The sequence below is a fragment of the Urocampus carinirostris genome, chromosome 12 (assembly GCF_059441175.1).
Source record: "Urocampus carinirostris isolate Australia breed hairy pipefish chromosome 12, RoL_Ucar_1.0, whole genome shotgun sequence".
Taxonomy (NCBI): domain Eukaryota; kingdom Metazoa; phylum Chordata; class Actinopteri; order Syngnathiformes; family Syngnathidae; genus Urocampus; species Urocampus carinirostris.
The window spans coordinates 3,839,849-3,862,668 of NC_142360.1; the positions used below are offsets into that span (position 1 = coordinate 3,839,849).

The 22,820-nt window shown below is 41.0% G+C and overlaps 2 protein-coding genes and 1 long non-coding RNA gene across 3 annotated transcripts in view; 1 reads left to right on the forward strand and 2 right to left on the reverse strand.

Moving 5' to 3' along the window:
- On the reverse strand, positions 1–14,953 carry LOC148354686 (spindlin-1-like). The gene is made up of 5 exons (XM_088350549.1): positions 14,658–14,953; positions 14,148–14,193; positions 10,095–10,342; positions 5,417–5,650; positions 1–3,189 (listed from the first exon to the last, which is right to left on the reverse strand). The coding sequence occupies exons 2-5, from the start codon at positions 14,165–14,167 to the stop codon at positions 2,984–2,986; spliced, it is 708 nt and encodes a 235-aa protein (XP_088206675.1). The 5' UTR covers positions 14,168–14,193; positions 14,658–14,953; the 3' UTR covers positions 1–2,983.
- The window catches only part of LOC148354687 (uncharacterized), a 19,809-nt gene continuing 11,292 nt past the window's right edge, over positions 14,304–22,820 (forward strand). Inside the window, exons 1-2 of the long non-coding RNA XR_015852314.1 lie at positions 14,304–15,037; positions 18,838–18,952. This is a non-coding gene — a long non-coding RNA (uncharacterized LOC148354687). The remainder of the gene's footprint in view (positions 15,038–18,837; positions 18,953–22,820) is intronic.
- LOC148354688 (serine protease 57-like) overlaps positions 15,313–22,820 on the reverse strand; it is a 9,166-nt gene continuing 1,658 nt past the window's right edge. Inside the window, exons 3-5 of the mRNA XM_088350548.1 lie at positions 18,832–18,961; positions 18,513–18,767; positions 15,313–16,095 (exon numbers count right to left, since the gene is read on the reverse strand). Of these exons, the coding sequence (XP_088206674.1) occupies positions 15,919–16,095; positions 18,513–18,767; positions 18,832–18,961 (562 nt within the window). The 3' untranslated portion in view covers positions 15,313–15,918. The remainder of the gene's footprint in view (positions 16,096–18,512; positions 18,768–18,831; positions 18,962–22,820) is intronic.

A 22,820-nucleotide genomic window follows, 5' to 3' on the forward strand; every position in this document is an offset into this window, starting at 1 on the left:
TTGGTGTGAGCTACCTGTTTATTTTTGGGATGAAATATTCACAATTCCACAGAATGTATACACTTTAAATACTGAAAGTGCTGCAATTATTATTTTCTTTTAAATAACCATCATGCCTATAAATGAAGCCCACTATTGGGCACTAATCTAAACATGTAAACATTGGACGATAAAGTGCTCTCGACAATATCAACAGAGATTATACGACCACTGGTGATTTTGTATTCAAGTCATACTGCATTTTCTTCTTTTTCACTGCAAAACACAAGCAAAAGGACACACTTGACTTGTTCGCGAGTCACCTATTAAGATAAAAAAAGCCTCCATTGGCCAGGTGAGGAACCCTTTTATCTAAATTTTTCCTGAAAAGAAAAACTGATGTCTATAATCTTGAATGTTTTCATATCTGTTCCCCAAACTTGCTCCGAAAACAACACGAAAATCGTGTGTGCATTTGAAAAAGACTTACTAAGGAAGCCTGAATGTTACCACTTTGCAAAATTCAGAGGCCTGCCCCAATACTTTCCTGTGTGATGAATTTTTGCCATAACAGGAAATATTGTTTTAGTCCCTGCGAGCAACTACAAAACTGGATACACTCTGAGCATCTGAAAAGAGAAAATAATTAAAGTTGGTCAGAGCTGGAGTAAGTGACCAAATGTATCTGCTAGGAAACGTCACTAAAGGCCAGAAAACCAGAATGTGTCAAGCTTCAAGACCCTAAATCACATAATTCAATGATGTTAAGGGGATTGATACCTAAGCAGGAGCAGCTCACGATAATATAGGTTACCGGTGAGCCATTGCCTGCAGCCAAGTGGACTACATGAGTGGCTAAAGAAGGAACCTTTGAAAAATTGAAGAAAATGCCTGTATCACAGAGCTATGCGTCATATCTTGCATGACCGGTTGTGGAAGGCTAGTGACACTACGGGAAGAAGGAGCAGCTAACAATAACAGCGGTGAACCATAGCCTGCAACCAAATGGCTAATGAGTGACTAGAGAAGAAAAAGGTGGTAAAAGTAAATGCCTGAATCGCAGGACTATGCGACCATTTCTTCCATGAGCAGCTGTTGAAGGCGAGTGACACAGAAGGATAAAGCAGGAGTAGCTAAAAATAAGCAATAGCGGCAGGCCATAGCCTGCCATCAAGTGGCTAACATCAGTGGGCTGGAGAAGGAAACAGTGGAAAAGAGGGACAGATGCCTTTTTCACAAGACTGAGCGAACAGTCCTGAGCCGTTAAGTGCTAAAAGCACAGGAGGGACAAGCTCTCTTGGCAAAATGGTCATTCGGGCTTCCATAGAAGCAGATTCATCTATATTCTCACTGAAAACAACCGGTGGTGATGTGTTAAAGCATGAATGGCTAAGCGTTTGTCCGAGGTTGTATATTTTCATATTTGGTTCCCCAAACCATTGCTCTGAAAGAAAAAGAAGAGCCTGAAGGCACTTAATGATTTTTTTTTGTGGGGCCATTGGAAAATGCTTTAACTGTAAAGGACAAATACTCTGCGATATGGAAACTTTTAATCAGGGGGTCCCCAACCTTTCTTGAAACCGAGAGCTACCGTATTTCTGTGTATAATGCGCACCACCATTTTTTTCTATTAAAAATAGTTATCAAATTTAGTTTAACTTTTCTCAGCTCAAACTTTGCGGTCGGATGCAACAGGCATTGAACCTGGGTTGCGGCAGTGAGAGCACTCAATTCTAACCACTGGACTACCAGCGGTACAGACGATACATGAAAATGGAGTAGATTTTATCTCATTATTACACCATTTTTAACCAAGGTACCAGAGGTGAATGTTAATTTAGTTGTACATGTTACAATGACGATATATTTTATTCAAATCTTCTGTTTGATTCCAAGTACTTTCAGTGACAAGTATATTGCCATAGTAAATTGTGAAATGCACAAAACAATTAACATTTGTCTCTGATACCGTGGAGTACCGTGTGATAATGAGATAAAACACAATGCCTTTTCATTTGTCATCTAGGATGGCAGTCAGAAATTAGAGCTCATCTTGGGACCAAGAGGTCACAGATTCAATTCCCAGCTCCTCTTGAGTTATATGTCTATATTTCCTTGTGCAAGACACTGAACCAGGCATGTTCTAATGGCGTAATAGTGTGAAGTGTATTGTTAAGCACTTCGGAGGTCTTCAGTAACTGTTTAAAAGTGCCATAGAAATGCATTTACCATATATATAATTGGTGGCCCAGATGTTAGAATTTGGCACGCTTACCACGAACTGGGTTTGAATCCCACAATAATCAATGTGGATTGATAAAATGGTAAAACCTCACGTATAGCGCGCACCTAAATGTTGAGTAAAAGAAAAATGCGCGTTATACACAAATAAATACGGTGCTTTTTTTTTTTTAACCACGTAGGGCTACCAGTTTGTTATACAGTTCTAAAAATAGAAACTTTTGATATTAATATGTAATTACTGTTGTTACCAGGTTATAATCATTAGTAGTAGTCTCAGTCAACCACTTAAATCAACCCAGTTATAGAATAAAGTTAAGCAGAAACGGGGAATGGAGTCCCTCTCCCCGTTCCTCCTTGCAGGATCAAAAGCCATTGCTGTCTTCTCTTCTTATGAGTTCCTACTTAGGTTTCAACTGAACAAGGGGCTAACTGGTGCCCGCGAGCACCGCGTCGGCGACCCCTGCTTTAAAATTGGGACTGTGGCTGAACACAAAATAGCTCCACTTGTGTCTTAATCCACATCTTGGACTCCAAATATGATGCGTTTATTTCCCTGTTTGTCCACTTTATGTAGGGGGGAGGGTCTAAACTCCCGACATTATGTCAGCAAACAGAAAAACATATACACTCAACTGCGGCGATTAAGTTGTGCAAACATACAAATAAAATAAGAGCGTAAGTGTATTTGAAAGTGTTAACTAATCTGGCTTTAAATCAAAAAATGAAATGAGATAGGGAAGGACCAAGCGCATCTCTCCTTTTAGGTGGTTTTGACAAGGTCGTAGACGTGGATGTGAAAGTCATCGTCGTATTTAATGTAGTAGACGGAGGGTTTGGCCGGGACCTGGTAGATGACCAGCCCAGTCCTCTTCACTCCTTTGTCAGTTACGTACTCTACCTGTTTTCCTACCAGGCTCTCAGTTTCTTCCCCGGGCTTCCTGTCGGCAGGCAGCAGGTGCTTGTTTTCTGAAATAAATCAAAAATAATGAAAGTGAATTCACCAATGAGATGAATGTCGCAGATGACGCACAATAAAATCCTGGAGCAGCTTAAAAGAGCGAACAGCTGGAGTTGGTCATAACTCTTACAAGCCAGCTATTATTAGCAGCTAGCGTGAAAAGCTACTAAAAAAGGCCAGTGAATGAATAACGGAACCTGCTGTAGAAGGTGAGTGACACTAAGGACGTAGCGAGCTTTATTCACACAGCTGACAAGAACAATACTGGTTAGCAACAAGCCACAGCTTGCAGCCAAGTGACTAAAGAAAGAAACTGGGAAAATGTGGCGCATGCCTGAATGATGGGACTCTGTGACCATCTCATGCAGTAACAAGAAAGGCCTGAGCGAGCTGGATACGGCCGAAGCGGTTAACAAGAGCCAATAGCAAATGGATCAGAAGCTAACTTGAGCGGCTAGCTGGAGAAGCTACTAAAAAAATAGTCAATATCATGGCAATCAAGCTTAATTTACACAGAGCAGCTAATAAAAAACCATAGCAGCTAGCTATAATCAATTGCCTGCAGCCTAGTAGCTCACATGAGTGGCTAGAGTAAGAAACAATGAAAGATGCCTAATTCACGGGCCTCTGACCATCACTTGCAGCGACAACAAAACCCAGAGCGAGCTAGTTACACGAGGAGCATCTGAAAAGAGCCAGTAGCGCAAGTTGGTCAGAGCTCTTGTAAGTTGCTAACTTTAGCAGCTAGCGAGAAAAGCTACTAAAAAGTCGGGTAAATAAAAACCATAACTCAGCGACATTATCTTTGGAAGGCGAGTGACACTGAAGGACGAAGCAAGCCTTATTTTCACGGAACAGCTAAGAACCATAGTGGCTAGCTACAAGCCATGACTTGCGGTCATGCGGCTCACATGAGTGGCTAGAGAAGGAAACAGTGGAGGATGCCTACACATGCCCATATGCAGTGATAATAAAGAAAACGAGTGGAAGGATACACTTGGAGCAACTTAAGAATAGCCAATGGCGCGAGTTGATCACAGCTGTTATGAGCGGCTAACTTTAGTAGCTAGCTGAAGAAGCTACTAAAAAGCCCAGTTAAAAAAAATCACAGAAGGCAAGTGACACTGAAGGACGAAGCAAGCTTTATTTACACAGAGCAGCTAAGAAGAACAATAGTGGCTCGCTACAAGCCATAACATGCAGTCAAGTTGCTCACATGAGTGGCTAGAGAATGAAACAGTGGAGGATGCTTACACATTCCCACATGCAGTGACAATAAAGAAAACGAGTGGAAGGATACACTTGGAGCTACTTAAGAATAGCCAATAGCGCGAGTTGAACACAGCTGTTATGAGCGGCTAACATTAGCAGCTAGCGGAAGAAGCTACTAAAAAGCCCAGTTCCAAAAAATCACAGAAGGCGAGTGACACTGAAGGACGAAGCAAGCTTTATTTACCCAGAGCAGCTAAGAAGAACAATAGTGGCTAGCTACAAGCCATAACATGCAGTCAAGTCGCTCACATGAGTGGCTAGAGAATGAAACAGTGGATGCCTACACATGCCCACATGCAGTGACAATAAAAAAACGAGTGGAAGGATACACTTAGAGCAACTTAAAAATGAGTGGCTAGAGAAGGAAACGGTGGAGGTTGCGTAAATTACAGGACTCGGACTATCACATGCAGTGACAATAAAAAACGAGCGAGCTGGATACACTTGGAGCAACAGCGCCAGTTGATCACAGCTGTTTTAAGCGGCCAACTTCAGCAGCTAATGGGAGAAGCTTCTCAAAGGAAAGTGACACCTATGGACGAAGTAAGCTTTATTCACACAGAACAGCTAACAAAAGCAATAGCACCTAGCGACGGGCCGCAGTCTGCAGTCAAGTGGCTAGAGAAGGAAAATGTGGAAAAATAACGGAAGACGCCCGAATCACGGGACTCTGTAACCATCACATGCACACACACTAAATGAACACTAAATGAATATTTAACTTTAATTGATGGCTATAGTCTATTGGCATTGACTCACTTACTGCCACCGATGGCTAAAATTGTCACTAGTGGTGGATTACTTAATTGCGAATTAGTGCTGTAACTACAAACCGATACTATCAATTATCAATAGCATTGGCAACTAACTACCTCATCAATTCATCTTGTTGCATGATTTATGAGCAACTCAGAAATAATAAGTTAGTTGCAGCCTCATTGCGAATAGAGAGCAGTTACATACCGGCTTCGGGCAGAATCCTCAAGTCCCCGTCGGCATAGTCGTCCCATAGTTGGTACATATAAAGAACGGGGTCCTTCTCATAGGTGATGTAATACCAGTTAGTCATGATGGGCGCCCTGGAGAGAACCATCCCGCGCCACTCGTTCTTTTCGCCGTCCTCCTTTTCGAAGAGGTGCTCCACCGCTTTGCCCACCAGCTCTTCCGCCCCTGGGGGGATCTTGATCCTATTGTTTACTGTGGACCATGAAAAAAACAACAACCTTACGATCTGAAAAGATGTATGTCAATAAAGTCGGCGATATTTTATATATGGGATGCAGAGTACCGTATTTTCCGCACTATAGGGCGCACCGGGTTATAGGGCGCACCCCCAAAAAATAGTTTTTGGTCCTATATCCTCCATAGATAAGGCGCACCGGATTATAAGGCGCTACAATGGGAACGTCGACAAAACAGTCAGATGATTCAGTCAAACTGATTACCCCCTTAACATTCCCAAAGCTTGCAAAGAAGCAAATACGTGTCGTAGACACGTGCGGATGCGGTGTCCGTACGATGTCACTTAAATGCGTCATTTCAAATATCATTCGGAAGGTTGAAGTCTTGGGATTCAAGAAATGCCAAACATTTCTATGTTTCTATTTTCTTTTTCGCTCACAACTTTACTGTGCATATGACAATAAACACTTGGAATTGAGTTTAATTCACTCAACTCATCACAGCAACATCAAGATCGTTCTAAAACAAGATACCGGGAAAATATAAAGCCGCATAACTCACCTAAGTTCTCACGTTCAATAATGATACGCAATCATGGTCTTCTTACAACCGTGAGTGAAGTAAATCCAGGAGAGTAGAATATTTACAAATACAGACTAATGAAACATGTTTCTTTATGGCGTACTTTAGCAAGCTTGCTACGCCATTGCTAAACTCGGCCGATTGCAGGGTTTGTTTTGGCCATCTAGCCAATCCGAGGCTCCGAATAACTTCAGCCAATAGCGATCGATTTAACGGATGATTGACACATCTTTTTCGGCCAATTGCAGGGTTTGTTTTGGCCCTCTAGCCAATCCGAGGCTCCGAATAACTTCAGCCAATTGCGATCGATTTAACGGATGATTGACACATTGGTTAGCCAATGAAACGCAGATATATAAATCCCAGCATACACCGCGGACTTGCTACGCCATTGCTAAACTCGGCCGATTGCAGGGTTTGCTTTGGCCATCTAGCCAATCCGAGGCTCCGAATAACTTCAGCCAATAGTGAGCGATTCAAATGATGATTGACACATTGGTTAGCCAATGAAACGCCGGTATATAAATCCCAGCATACACCGCGGACTACTCCAGGTTCGGGGTAAAATCGAGTCGGCGGCTGTTGAGTAAGTTGCGAGACCTTGCGAATTTAATATCGAGCCATATATAAGGCGCACTGTGTTATAAGGCGCATGGTCAGCTTTTGAAAAAAATTAAGACTTTTAGGTGCGCCTTATAGTGCGGAAAATACGGTAACTGTTTCGTTGAACCGGTAATCTATAAATTTACGGATTATACAGGCTAAAACCCATTTTTTTAACCCCTTAATGTTCCTGTAAAATTTGCCAAAAATCCCAATTCAAGTACCGTATTTTCACGACTATAAGGCGCGCCCCCCGCATTTTTTTTGTCCTATATTTTCCATACATAAGGCGCACCGGACTATAAGGCGCTACAGTGGGAACATTAACAAAACAGTCAGACTGCTCGCAAAGAAGCAAATACGTGTCTCAGACGCGTACGGACACGGTGTCTGTACGATGACACCAATCACTCAACGAGTCATTCCACATATCATTAGAAAGGTTAAACTCTCGAGATTCAAAAAATGCCAACCATTTCTTAGTTTGTATTTTCTTTTTTGCTGGCAACTGTGTGGACAGAATATTAAGAATTTCATTGTGCAGGTAAAAGGTGGTTCTTTACCATGCATGTGACAATAAACACATTGAATTAAATTGAATTGAATTTACAAATAAACTCATCACAGAAACATCAAGATCCGTCTGAAACAAGATACTGGGAATATATAAAGCAGTGTCTGAAATAATGTCGCCCGGGGCGTGCATGGTTTACGTCGGGCATACAACTTTCACAACATCTCTGCCCAGGTGGCCGACAACTCTTTCAAGAAAAAAAATACATAAAATTCGTTTTTATTTTTATTCATTTATTATCCGCACCCTTTATCCTCAGTAGGTCGCGGGTGTGCTGGAGCCCATCCCAGCTATCACCGGGTAGTGGGCAGGGGACACCCTGAACTGGTTGCCAGCCAGTCGCAAGGCACGTTTTTATTTTGTATTTATTTATTTTTCAAATCAAACATTTGCTTTATTTTAATTCCGGAATCTTCGTTCGGTTTGGAAATTTCGGTTCGTTTGGTAATTTGTACCCTCGGCAGCCAATCAGAAGCCTGCATGGAATAACTTCGTACTTCCGGACTTTCTCGAGCATTATAAGGTCTCGCATATCATTTTCCAAAGAAGACGCCCAGAGAAAACAAGAAAAATGGAGAAGTGGTTAGGAATCAAGCTAAAACCTCAGCCTCAGAAGAAAGATTCGAAAGAAGCGAACAAAATTTATGACGCTCCAAAATGTTAACGTACATTAAAAGCATCGTGGAAAGAGGAGTTCACATGGCATGTAGCAGACGACTCAATGTAAACGTTGGATGAATGAAGGTGAGTCAGTACAGGTACATACTGCCCTCTTCCTCTTTCCCGCTTCTTACCTCTTGCCGTCTGATTGGATAAGCAACTGGGGGCAGGGCCTCTAAAGCAGGAGAGAGCAGGAGCTCACCTAACTTGTCCGGACATGCCCGTGTCAGTGATAAAAAGGCTAGTATGTGATTACCGTATTTCACGACCATAGGCGAGTATGTGATTACCGTATTACACGACCATCACACGCACAGAAAAGTCTCTGATTGTCTTCTAATAGTATGGTGCACCCTGTTTCTCATGCAAAACGGCGGACTGAGACCAGCTCGCGGGCCTTAAAGTTGGGCATCCGCACCCGAGCTGTGAGGTCACAGGTTCGAGCCTTGGCAGAGTCAAGACTTACAACGTTTTTCGGTGAAATCTGATGTTTTTGTGAGATTGTTCACATTTGCAACTAAATGAGACAAGTATGCGATCTCCTGTGACCTTTATGCCTTCTCTCGTGTCAACACCACAAATTTCCCACAAGCAGAAGACACGTGACCTCAATGGCTATGCATTGTTTGCAGAAGCACTCATACGCTGTAGCGTATTCAGCAATTTCAAGGTTATTGTTATTGTCTTGGTGCTTTCATTTCATTGAACTGTGTCATTTTCCACCGAGACTATTGTGGCGCAGAAATTTCCATCGGATTCTGATGAAAATAATCGATCGTTGACGCTTAAGCTTGTGTGTCTGCCAGGACTGTTGTTTAAGCTTTCGAAAAGTGACTGAAAGAGAAGAAAGTGAACCTTTTAATGGAGATTTAGCTCATCTGTTCTGGTCAGAACACAGGCCGAAGATTTTGACGCTTGTGTTATGGATTACCAGTAAAAATGAGTGCCAACCTTTTTTGCACCAACTCTCTTTAAAAAAAAATTGTTTTATCCGCGTGTTTTGCTTTGTAATCAATACTTAAAGAAACCATAATAAAACTCAGTTGTATTTATAAATACACACACTCGTAATATTGTCTGTGTTGTTGTAACGTGACCACAAGCAGAGGGCTCCTGCACCCTACCGTGCGGTGCGCCCTGTGTGTGTGTGTTAAACACAGAAATGTAACACGTCACGCCCAGTGGTCGTGAAAATACAGTAATAATTAGCGTAAAAAGTGAAGCTAACCTGTTTTTGGAAGTTACTTCCAGGTAGAGACGGATAAATTAGCTCTTATCATAACATTATTTCATCAATCAAGCGTGTCTGTTCCTGACAGAGAGGAGCATGGAAAGCATGCTAAAGTGAAAAGTGATAAGCTCTTATCATAACATTGGTTGGTCCATCTGGCTCGAAAACAGCAGTGCACACACTTTTCAATTTTCAAGCTCCTTTGAAATTCCGCTGCACTTTTTAGTGTTAAGTTTATTTAAGTGATGTTGGTTTTTTTGTATTTTATTTATTTAGCCTATTGTAAAAAGTTTCAGGGAACTATTTGTTTTTATGCACCTTTGTACGAGTTGCTACTAAGCCTAGTTTTATTTCCTGCACCTTTAGATTTGTTTTCAGTGAAAGATAAGTAATCTTAGTTGTGTTGAAATTCTAATGTATTTACTGTAAAACGTATTACAAATATTATTTATTATTTTTGCATTTTTAATAACAGCAAATGAATGACTGCTCCCTGTATCGGTTCTCTGCCTCCTCTTAATACTAATAAACAGTATTGGTTGATTCCCAACACTAATATATCCATCCATCCATTATCTGCAACGCTTATCCTCAGTAGGGTCGCTGGGGTGCTTGAGCACACAAATATATATATTTTTTTCTATTAGGCTGATAACTGTGTCATCATATTTGGCTATTATCGGTTCGATAACTGTCGGGCTAACAATTATAATGCATCCCTATTGTTTATGTACTTTATATAAACAATAAAGATAGGGATATTATAGATATATATTTTTTTCCAGGACTCCTAAAGTCCTCATACATACCGACACTTTCGGAGAGGACCTGCAGGTTGGAAACGCGCTGGTCTTTGAAGAGTTCGATGCCGTATACGCAATCGAAGCCGTCGTACTTGACCATAAAGAGCGACGGGTTGACGCTGAGTCTGTCCAGTACTGTGCCTTTCCATTTGCTCTGGTTGCCCTTTTCGCGCCAGTTGTGCTGGATGCGCACTCCCAGAATGCAGTTGGGGTCGGGGCTCCCGGCGTCGCTCAGCTCCCCGATGCTTCGTTTCCTGCGTCGTACCAGGAAGTCATTGCGCCATAAATAATAGAAATATGACACTGAAGTACTGCAATAAAAGGTATGATTTTTTAAAATGAAGAAGCCACTGGGATATGGGGATCCCACCTTACTCTGTTTTCACTATTGTTTGGAATGAGATGTTTTGGACCCATCTTAATTAATTAATTGCGTGCCCAAAAACAGAATCCAGCTAGTTTTTTTTTATTTGCTGTGCTGTTCACTGAAAAGTTCACTGTTCTGTGTGCTGCAATCCATTATCCCCAATCACATATTGCTCGGAGTGTGGACTGGCAGAGCAGACTTATGTCAGGCTTGGAGCCTTTTTTTGCAGTTACTGCATTTTCACCTAACTGTAACAGAACTTGTGCGGTAGCAATCCAGTATCCCCGATTACATATTTCTGGAGCGGGGACAGGCAGAGCGAACTTGGGTCAGGCCAGGTGTCTCTTTTATTGCCGCCTGAACTGCACTCATGCGACCATGAGCCACTATTCCCAATCGAGAACCAGCAGAAGGCACTTGTTGGGAGGTGTGCCTTTCTTGCCCATCTAAAATTGAATACACAGTTGCGGCATTAATCCATTATTCCTGGTCGACTATTGCTGAGAACACAGGGCCAGCAGAGGAGGGGTTTATTGTCCACTGAAGTGTATGATTTTCGCCCGCCTGCAATCAACTGTAATGTTATCCCCAGTTGAGTAATGCTGAGAGCTGTGGCCAAGAGAGCAAATTAGTGTCCTGCGTGGCAGCTTCTTTTTACGTTCTTTCCAACTAAAATCAAACAATAATTGACAGCGCCCTGGATCCATTATCCTTAATCTTATTGCTTCGAGCTGGAGGGCATAAAGCCCTTTTTTCGGGAGGTGTGCCATCCTGGCTTGCCTAAAATGAGAAATGCATTTAAGACACAGCCAAATGTGTGAAATTCATGGCATAACCCAGTCAGTAGGACACTTTAAGATACAGGTATGACAAAATTTAGTTTTTTTGTCAGGGGGATCCATGTGACATCACTGTGCTTCATCGTTAACCGGGCGGCAGTAGCTCAGGAGGTAGAGCGATCGTTTTAGGATTAAGGGATCACAGTTCGAATCCCGGCTTGTCCGTGTTACATGTCGAAGTGTCCTTGGGTAAGACACTGAACCCCCAATAAGAAGGTTAGCGCCTTACATGGCTGCACAAATCATGGCCGCTATTGGGAAATGTAAAGCACAATGTAAAGCGCTTTGGGAAGTCATTGACTTGAAAAGCGCTATATAAATGCAGATCATTTCATTTCATTTCATTGTAACTGGCCACAGCTTCGCACTGCTAAGCGTATTGCATAAATAAGGTATGGCATTTGGACAACATTTTTTGGCACCGTCTCATTAAATTAGGTCGTAATTACTAGAGAATATCTCCCAATTAAGAAAATCTCTGATAAATGAAAGGAAAAACCTGTTATCCTCTGTAAATCAGCAATGGTAATGATTTTATGGCGCTATCGCAATCAATCTTCTTCTTGGTTTGAGACACCTGGAAATATTAGTGTCAGCGGGTGTTATTACTACTAGTTTGCAAACAATGAACAGGCATCTCAAATCATTTGCACACACATGGACACACACTAAATGAACACTAAATGAATATTTAACTCTTATTGATGGCTATAATTTGCATCCTCGACATGCCAATCAGAAGCCTGCATGAAATAACTTCGTGCTTCCGGACTTTCCCGAGTGTTATAAGGTCGTTCATTTCCATATCATTTTCCAAAGTAGACGCACAAGGAACAGAAGAAAAATGGATAAGTGGTTAGGAATCAAGCCAAAACCTCAGACCCAGAAGAAAGATTCGAAAGAAGCTGACAAATTTCATGACGCTACAAAATGTAAACGTACATTAAAAGCATCGTGGAAAGAGTTCACATGGCATGTAGCAGACGACTCAGCGATGTCATATACATGCAATGAATGTTATAAGTAGATTTATAATAAACTTAATTTTAAAGTGTTGTTCTCTTATATATTCTGATTATCAATCCTTAATACTTTGCAACAATGTTTTTTTTTGCGATTAGTCGTCTTATTGTGTTTCAAGTTATGACAAATGGGGCAGGCAACTTTATGGCTGAACAGGCAACTTTTCAGAGTTGTCTTGCCTGGTGTCCGGTAACTTTTTGCTTGAGTTTCAGACACTGCTATAGATAATGACACCGTCATCAACAAAGTTCCAGAGACCAATGCTTTCCTTAGGAGGATTTGGATGTTTTAAGTAGTCTAAATGTGTGGATTATAGTTTAGTGCAAGGACTAACAACAACAAATTTTGATTTCTCTGATTTGCCCCTACGTCCCGGTCCGAAGCCTACGATCGGAGAGTGCCGGTCTTCTGGTGATCCCAAGAGCAAAGAAGTGTTCGAGAGCTGGTTCGAGAGCGTTCTCCATCCGGGCACCGGTGCTGTGGAATGCTCTTCCCCCTGAGATCCGATCTGCAACCTCAGTGGAAATGTTTAAATCTAAACTTAAAACTCACTTCTACTCCATAGCATATGAATAGCCTACTCTTCTCGTCAGCTGAAAAAATAGTCTGTGTAATATAGTGTAATAATCTGTGAAGCCCTTTGAGACTCTTCGTGATTTAGGGCTATACAAATAAAAATGACTTGACTTGACTTGACAATTTCAATTTACTGATAGTGTCCATAGGTAGATATGCTTTTATCTATATCAGAATCTTTATGTAACTTTCATAGAATTAAAATAGTAAAGTCTTTTCTGTTAAATTATCAACGTATACCTGAATTCCTCCCCAATGAAAATGCATCATAAGAACACGAGCGAGTGCTGTTCCGTCTATTCCAATTCTTCCTCTATAGCAGGGGTGTCAAACTCATTTTAACTCGGGGGCCACACAATACAACAAGCATTCTCTCGGGGGGCCGACCTTGTAGATTAGAGCGAAAGAAAAATAGAGAGAATTAAATAAGAGAAAAGGGAGAGAAAAAGAGATGGGGTGGGACAAAGAAAGATAGAGTAAGGGATAATGTGAGAAACAAAAGAGATAATGAGAGAGGGGGAAAGAAAGAGAGATAAAGAAAGAAATCCAAAGAAAAAAAGAAAGAAAAACAGAGAGAAGGAGAGAAAAAGAGAGAAGTGGAGAAAGTGAGAATAGGTTGGCGAGAAAGCGTGAGGGAAAAGGAAAAAAAGGAAGAGAATGCAAAAGAAGGGAAAAAGAGAGAGAAAGAGACAGAGAGTGACCTAGAGAGAGAGAAAGTGAGAGAAGTGGGAGAGAAAATGAGAAACAGAAGAGATAGAGAAATAGTGAGAGGGGGAAGAGAGAGAAAAATAAATCTAAAGAGAAATAGAAAGAGAGAAGGAGAGGAAGAGAGAAAAGGAAATAATGAAGAGAAAGCAAAATAAGATAAAAGACACAGAGAGAGAGAGAGAGACATAGAGGAACAAAGAAAGAGATTGAAAGAGAGGGATAGAGAGTGAGAGAAAAGGTAGGGAGGAAGCTAGATAGAGAGAGAAAGGGAGGAAGAGAGAGATAGAGAGAGAAAGAAATACAAGTACATCGTTTGTGAGAGGCACCTGGCTTCGGCAACATCAAGTGTACATATTTCAACCTGCAGCTCGTTTTTCTCTTTCGCTTTTCTGAGCGTTGTCTCGTGGGCCGGTTTCAATATCTTAGCAGGCCTGGTCTGGCCCGCGGGCCGCCTGTTTGACACTCCTGCTCTATAGGTAACTCCCGGGCTAAAAAAGAGGCCCTGCATGTAAACGTAAACATAGACATCACCTCATTATGACATACCTGCCTCTTTTCTTGGACATGCCTCCACAAATTTAATGGTCTCAGACTGAAAGGAAAAAAAGCACATCTTTTAGTTATTAGTGACGCAACTTGAGAAACATCCTGAGGCGAGTTGCGCCAATCCACTGGCGCCATTACAACGCGCGAATATTGACAGCTCCTCCTAGCCAATCGGATCTCGTCTCTTGAGAAGCACTTCCTGCATATTTACGTAGCCTATACTGCGTCGCCCGTAATAGAAGTGAAACGTGGAGGGGGTTTCTATTATAGTGATAATGCCTGGAACTGCTAAATAGCATTTAGCCCACCGGTTAATAACACTTTGATATAAAAACAGCCCATGTCAGTGCGCCAAAAACAAGCTAGAGTAGGCCAAATGACACTGTCGTACAAATGGAAAGAAATTACGTCTCGAATGTGACCAGACGATGCTAACCAAGGCGCCAACACACCTGTGCTAGCTAGTATCCAAAATACGAAATAATGTTTATTTTGTTCGTTCCATATTACCAGTGTCCCTCGCTTGTCTGAGCGCCACCTCAATGCAGTCGTTCCAGAGAGGCACAGGTTTGGGGGCGGCTGGAAGCTACATGCGCCCCTCAGAAGTTCCCCTGAAGGCCGAAAAAAAGCAGACACAACGAGAGGACTCCGACGAACCTCGCGTCTCTCTTAACGCCGTTTTCAAAACGGTTCGGTTCGTCCGCCACGGAAAATGTTGCCCCACACAGAACCAAGGAAATCTCGCGAAAACTGCGTGACAAGCGAGAGCTGAAGTGAAAAGACCTCATTTCCCGGAATGCTGTTGGGTCACAAACGGCGGGAGAGGATGCCCTCATCTGCGCAGTAGATGACGGGAGATGTAGGCGGAAGACTTTGACGCGTCAGCCCAGGTAAATAAGTAACGTGTTTGTTTTTTTTTGCTCTGAAAGTTTGACAAATAGAAATATTTATTCACTGTAAAAAAAAAAAACAACATTGTTTTAAAAACAATATATAGTGAGCCCTCGCTATAACGCGGTTCTTTTTTCACTGTCTCAGTTATTTTCATGGTTCATTGGGTTCTGCATTCTGATTGGCTAAACAGTCAGTTCACGGTGATAATTAAAAGTCTTATTCGGCAGTAGAGACGTATTTTGTAAAAAAAAAACAGTCTTTAAACAAACACTTGAGCCTTCAAAAACGTTTTTTATTTGGTTTCAATGTATAATAGAGTATTGCTTGAATATTGTAAAGAAAAACTAACATCTTTGGCCCATCACTAGTTCAATAAACAGGGGTTAACTATAATGTGAACATGTATTTATTTCAAAAGGGAGAGAAGTGTGTAATCATATTAAATAGACTACTAAGTTATGATAATAAAACAGTTACGGATACTAATTGTGATTTTTCCATTTCTTTGCTTTACCAAACTCAAAAGGAAGCTTTTTTGTAGACAGAAGTCATGCCATTGTTGCCGTGACAACAGTGTGATGTGATCCCTTCCCAACAACAACAAGTACACCTGGAGGATTTTTTTCCCTTGAGGAATATCTTGAATAACATATCTTATTGCATATAGTGTTTCACAATGTCAATATCAATTTACAATAAAAACAATTTTATTCTATAGATCTTAATATTAGAAATACTTATCAATTCGTTAGCCCTTTGCGTTAATCTGTAACAAAAAAGGAGGTCTCGGCTTAAAAAAATGTTGGTGATCCCTGATAAGAAGTTTTATTGGGCTTTTATTTTGGCATTCCCTCAAAAGTCGATGATGGCGATGATGTCACACAATTGCATGATCGTTCATCAAATTGCTGTTTAAGACGCTTGAAATCCAATCGGTGAAGGAGGAAACACGGGTGTAGACGTCAGGGGTCCTGGGGTTCCCGCACCGTCTTCCAGAAAATGACACCACCCCGGCAGTCTGCCCGTCACAGATCAGAGGACCACCGGAATCGCCCTGAATGTATAGCCAATACAAAAATTAGAGCCATAAACTTGACGGGTTATAAACTGTTGGTGTCTTAACTTTTTCCTCTGAAGGTCACATGCAAATAAATGTAAGGATACAAGAGTCAAGTCATGTGTATTTGTGACACCCTTAATAACAAGGAGTCTCAAAGGGCTGCACAGACCATATTGCAAATTAGATTATTATGACACCATCCCCTGATCTAAAATCTACATGAGGGCAAGGAAAAACTCAAAAACAAGTCAAGTCATGTTTATTTGTGACACCCTTAATCATGAGGAGTCTTAAAGAGCTGCACAGACTATTGCAAATTCCAGAATATTATTACACCATCCCCTGATCTAAATCCGACATGAGGGCAAGGAAAAACTCAAAAACATGTCAAGTCAATTCATGTTTATTTGTGAAGCCAAGCCCTTAATCACAAGGAGACTCAAAGGGCTGCACAGACTGTTGCAAACTAAAGACTATTATGACACCATTCCCTGATCTAAATCCTACATGAGGGCAAGGAAAAACTCAAGGGAAATGGAGAAACCTTGAGAAGGGACCGCTCATGAGGTAATCACCCTTCCAGGATGACTAGGCTACAACGGATGTTGCAATAACAAATATTACAAAAATATTGTCAACATCAAATATAGGTCATTCATAAACTATAGAATAGAAGTGTGTTTTAAGCCTAGATTTAAACAGTTTCACTGAGGTTGCAGATCACATCTTCATTCCACAGCATCAGGGCCTGAATGGAAAAAGCTCTTGAACCTGCAGATGTCTTCTTAGCTCTTGGGATGTCACAGGCATAAATCATTTTTGTAGACTAAAACCCTAAATACCTTCATAGTTGTATGCGTTTTTTCCATTTATATGTATTACTAATATCTAATATTATTATGTATTATATGTATATGTATTTTTTTAAAGTTGCTTTTATCGTTATAGCTGCATTAATGAAACAGTTGGAAAAAATAGTTAATACAGTAAAATATGTATTTTTTGACATATTTTACATTTATCATACCATAATGATATTTATTACGTAATACAGGTATATAGTTTTGCTAATTCTAATATGTTTCCACATTCTGTTTTTGTTAATTTTAGATGTGATATAAATACAATTATAAAAACTCAAACACAATATACAGTAAAATAATTTTGTCCATTTTAATTACTTAATGATTTATTTTTCTTTAGATTTATTGGAGGATAATTATTTTTCTGGTTTTAAGGTGTATTCATTATAAATGTATTACAAATATACAGTAAAATGGGCACAATGTTTTGAATGTTCTGCTAATTTTCAATATGTTCATACTTTACGAGGAAAAAGATAAGAAAAAACAAGGAACTATAATTAAATACGAAAACAACACTGCACATCAGTACAAATTATCCGTGAATTGATAATTTATTAATTTGTACAGCTTTATTAACTGCACAATTTATAAAACTCATTTGTAAGCAATTTTTTGGTTTGCTTTCGATTGGAAAACCTTGCTATAGGCTATTGTAGGTGGAAAATACAGGATTAAAGGGACAGTTTGTAATATTTAGGGGCACCTAGTGGTACAAAAACCTTACATTTTGGTAAAAAACGAAACATTGGTTTAAATACTAGTCAAAAATACATGAACTGTCATACTAATGGTAATTTTTATTAATAAAAAAATCTGATGGAGAAATTTGTATTTTTTACATAGTGGAATTCATACCTAATAGTCGCTGTCATATTATCTAGCATCTAGCTGCTATGTTGTGATCATTTGGCACTGGTTCCTCTTTGCATTGGACAACAGTGCCCTCTATTTGTCAAATATTGCACACTGGGGCTTTAAAGTAGATTGAGTAGAATTGGTTCATCCTTTTCATGTGTTGGTTCTTGTGCTAGCCAATCTGTGCTTTGGCTGTGGAGGGGAGTACCACTTGAGGACCAAGCAGGAGCAGCTAACGATAGCAATAGAGGTTAGCGCCTAACCAGATTCTGCACCCAAATGGCTTAGATGAGTGGCTAAAGAATGAAACTGTGGAAACAAGTGGAATATGCCCGAATCACCGATTCATCTATTGCAGCCTGGTCATCTTAGAAGGTGGATTACATCATGTGCAGTCCCTTCTCAAGGTTTCTTTATTTTCTTCATGTTGTGGTTTTTGAGTTTTTCCTTGCCCTCACGTAGGTTTTAGATCAGGGGGATGGTGTCATAATAGTCAGTGGTTTGGAATAATCTGTGGTCAGTGCAGCCCTTCGAGACTTTGTGTTTAAGGGCTATACAAATAAACATGACTTGACTTGACTTTATTATTATTGCTTTTCTATCTTTCCGTGTTTTAGTTGGTGTGCTAGGTAATCTGTGCTTCAGCTAACTAGCTTAGCATAATCAGCTTTTATGTGTCAAAGATCTCACCGAGCAGAAGCCTTGAAGGTCCCGAGACCCGGTCCCGCACACCATGGTTCTGGTGATGGGCACGGCCCCCCACCGTCTCCGACAAGCCCGTTGCGATAACAGGGTAACGTTAACTTCCTGAAGAGTTTCGGGTAACGTGTTGTTATCCCCGATATCTCCCCAACCGGCCGTGATGCATCTGCTTCGTCTTCCCAATCGGCCTCCCCTGGGGACGATCAGCTGCACCTCTTCGGTCAGCGTGGCGCTTCCGTTGAGCTGGCGAAAGAGTCGAACTCCAAAAATAAAGGGGCAATGTGACAAAACGCATATCTGTCCTTACTTTTAGGAGCATGATGTCGTTTCGATGGCCGTCGTAGTCGGGATGCGGAATGTCCATGGCCACGGTGAACACTTGCCTGGCGGAATCGGTGCCTGCGAGGGAGTCGATCCCCAGAACTACTGTGAGTGTGCTGTGGAGGCAAACATTTAAAGAGGCACTGTGTAATTTTTGACCACTATACTGGACTGTCTCAGAAAATTAGAATATTGTGATAAAGTTCTTTATTTTCCGTAATGCAATTAAAAAAACAAAAATGTCATACATTCTGGATTCATTACACATCAACTGAACTATTTCAAGCCTTTTATTATTTGAATATTGCTGATTTTGGCTTACAGCTGAAAAAAACTCAAAAATCCTATCTCAAAATATTAGAATACTTCCTCAGACCAAGTAAAAAAAATAATTTTATAACAGCAAAACTAAATCAAACATTTGAAAATGTCCATTGATGCACTTAGTACTTGGTTGGGAATCCTTTTGCACGGATTACTGCATCAATCCGGCGTGGCATGGAGGCAATCAGCCTGTGGCATTGCTGAGGTGTTATTGATGCCCAGGATGCTTCGATAGCGGCCTTCAGCTCATTTGCATTTGTAGGTCTGGTGTCTTTCATCTTCTTCTTAACTATACCCCACAAATTCTCGATGGGGTTCAGGTCAGGGGAATTAGCAGGCCAATCAAGGACAGTGATGCCATGGTCAGTGCACAAGTTACTGGTGGTTTTGGCACTGTGGGCAGGTGCCAGATCATGCTGGAAAATGAAATCCTCATCTCCATAGAGCTTTTCAGCAGATGGAAGCATGTAGTGCTCTAAAATCTCTTGGTACACAGTTGCATTTACTCTGGACTTGATGAAACACAGTGGACCAACACCAGCAGCTGACATGGCTCCCCAAACCATTGCTGACTGGGAACTTCACACTGGATTTCAAGCAACTTGGATTTTGCTCCTCTCCGGCCTTTCTCCAGACTCTGTCGCCTTGACTTCCAAATGAAATGCAAAACTTGCTTTCGTCTGAAAAGAGGACTTTGGACCACTCTGCAACTGTCCAGTGCTTCTTCTCCATAGCCCAAGTCAGACGCTTCTTCCGTTGTCTTGAGTTCAGAAGTGGCTCGACCAAGGGAATACGGCTATTGTAGCCCATTTCCAGGACACGTCTGTGAACTGTGGCTTTTGATACCTGGACTCCAGCTTCAGCCCACTGTCTTTGAAGCTCCCTCAAATTCTGGAAGCGGCTCTTCTTCACAATTTTGTTAAGGCTGCGGTCATCTTTCTTGTTTGTGCAGCATTTCCGGCCACATTTTTCCCTTCCAACAGACTTTTTGTGGATATGCTTTGAAACTGCACTCTGTGAACAGCCTGCTCTTTGAGAAATTTCTTTTTGTGTCTTACCCTCCATCAGGAGGGTATCAATGATGGTCCTCTGGACAGCAGTCAGATCAGCAGTCTTCCCCATACTTGTGATTTAGTTTACTGAACCAAGCTGAGTGTTTTTAAGGCTCAGGAAACCCTCGCAAGGTGTTTCGAGTTAATTAGATGATTCAGGTGATTAGTTGAATAGCCTACTTGTATACTTTTTCATGATATTCTAATATTTTGAGATAGGGTTTTTGAGTTTTCTTAAGCTGTAAGCCAAATTCAGCAATATTCAAATAATAAAAGGCTTGAAATAGTTCAGTTGATGTGTGATGAATCCAGAATGTATGACATTTTTGTTTTTTTAATTGCATTACAGAAAATAAAGAACTTTATCACAATATTCTAATTTTCTGAGACAGTCCAGTATGTTGCCCGATTGTGTGGTGTCAACTGGTGACGTGTGCTACAAAGCACAAGGAAAAATACAAACGACTGAGGTTCAAAGTGACTGAACCGCACAATTTTTCTTTTCATTGTGTTGCCCAGCCTTTCAAGAAGTTTTTTGTTTTGAAGGGGTAATCGTAGCAGCAAGATGGCAGGCATGACTCAGGTATATTTGTGGAGTCTAAAAAGCAGACCATTGACGTGTGGAGAGCCATGAATTGGCTAACGGTAGAAAATACATCAGGTAAACTTGTTAAGTTTTTTAACCAGCTGCAGCGGGGAGAGCAGCGAGAGGACAAGCAACTGGCTCATCCACTCTCATTCACTCTCTCTGGCTTACCCCCCGTCTGCCTCTGTGTTTTATTGAAATCACAAGACATGGAAAAGTACTGGTATGTTGAGACAAAAGAAGAAAGACCACCCTCAAGGGAAAGTACTAACACCTTTAAACACAGACAGGAAAACTAAGAGACAGCCAAAAGGAACATCAACTGATTAGAAATACACACCTTGAGCAAATACGTTTTAGCCTACTTTACAACATTCCTCTTTTTCTTCTCAGTTTCCTTTTTTAATCCGCTCCTGTTTGGTGAAAAGGCTTGATGTTGGATTTAGGGCTAAATCAACTCGGTCCGTTTTTAACATTATTTAGTTCCAAAATGGACATCTAAATTCAGTTGTTTCACCCTTCTAACATGGACCATACTTAGTTCAAAAATAGTATTTTTCTTTTTAGTTTAACTTATCTAATGAGATCCACATTTAGCTTACAAAATGTTTGTTTTTTTTCCCCCAACCGAATATTTTTGCCGTCTTTTTAATAGTTTTTCAAGGACTTGCGGTTCATTTAGGACAGGGGTCACCAACATGGTGCTCGTGGGCACAAGGTAGCCCCCAAAAACACAAAAGTAACCTTCAGACTGATTCATGTAGCTCGCCTGTGATGAGTCATTATGATTTTCTAGATTAGATTTCTGACCTATGTTAGCCCATATAACACCACACAGTAAAAATACCAGTGCTAATTTAACACTCTGTAAATATGGGACATATGCTTGCTGAGCTAGTGTTAAAAGTTTACTATGTAAGTGTTAATTTCACACTATATTTATTACGGTACTCTGTAAATTTGATAATTCATGAGAATACCAGCGTCAATGTAATACTGTGTAATGACCATATTTTCACTGAGGTAGTGTCAAAAGTTTACTGTTATTTAACACTTTGGGGCACTCAGTAATAGCGTTATTTTAACACTACCTCGTAAGTGTTAATTTAACACTATCTTTTTGAAAGGTGGGGTGCGTAGTTTGAGGTGTACTTAAAAGGTTTAAAAATAAATATTTTTTTCTCTATTAAGTGCTAATGCCCGACTGAGTTCAAAGAGCCTTTTCATTTTATTTTTTTCCACCACGCTTATCTGCTTTGATCTTACGTTTATCATCGGTGTTCCAACCACATAGCGTATTATGCTGAAGGGAAGGAGGCGGGGAGGTTTAAGGGGGGGGACAGGTGGTCATGGTTTTCTTTCATCCCAGGATTAAAATTATGAAAGTAAGAAAAGGACTGTTTCAAATACAGTCCAAACACCAACCCAAACCCCCAAAAAGATGCGAAAGGAAGAATTAATTCGAGCGCATCTAAGAACTCCACATACTTGTAGGATGCTATAGTCTACATGCTACACCGATCCTTCTCTCACCTGGACGGGGGCAAGGGGGCTGTGAGGATTACATTTTTTGACTTCTCCAGTGCCTTCAACACCATACAGCCTCTGCTATTTAGTAGTAAACTGACCGAGATGGGAGTAAGATCACACCTTGTAGCATGGATTATGGACTACCTGACAGGCAAACCCCAGTATGTGAAACAGGGGGGCTGTACATCGGGCACTTTGGTTAGCAGCACAGGATCTCTGCAGGGGACCGTGCTCTCTCCATTCCTATTCACCCTGTATACGTTGGACTTTTAGTACAACTCCTTCCACCTGCAGAAGTTTGCTGATGACACTGCTATCATGGGATGTATCAGAAGTGGGCAGGAGGAGGAGTAGAGGAAATTGATTCAGGACTTTGTCTAATGGAGCGATGCTAACCACCTGCACCTGAACACCACCAAGACCAGGGAGATGGTGGTGGACTTCAGGAGAAGTAGAACTCACCCAGTTCCTGTAACTATCAAA

Coding starts and splice junctions, on each gene's coding strand:
- LOC148354686 (XM_088350549.1), bottom strand. CDS start 14,167: ATGTCCAAGAAAAGAGGCAG. Junction 10,343..14,147: donor ATGTCCAAGAAAAGAGGCAG/GTATGTCATAAT, acceptor GGTACGACGCAG/GAAACGAAGCATCGGGGAGC. Junction 5,651..10,094: donor GGTCCTCTCCGAAAGTGTCG/GTATGTATGAGG, acceptor CATGGTCCACAG/TAAACAATAGGATCAAGATC.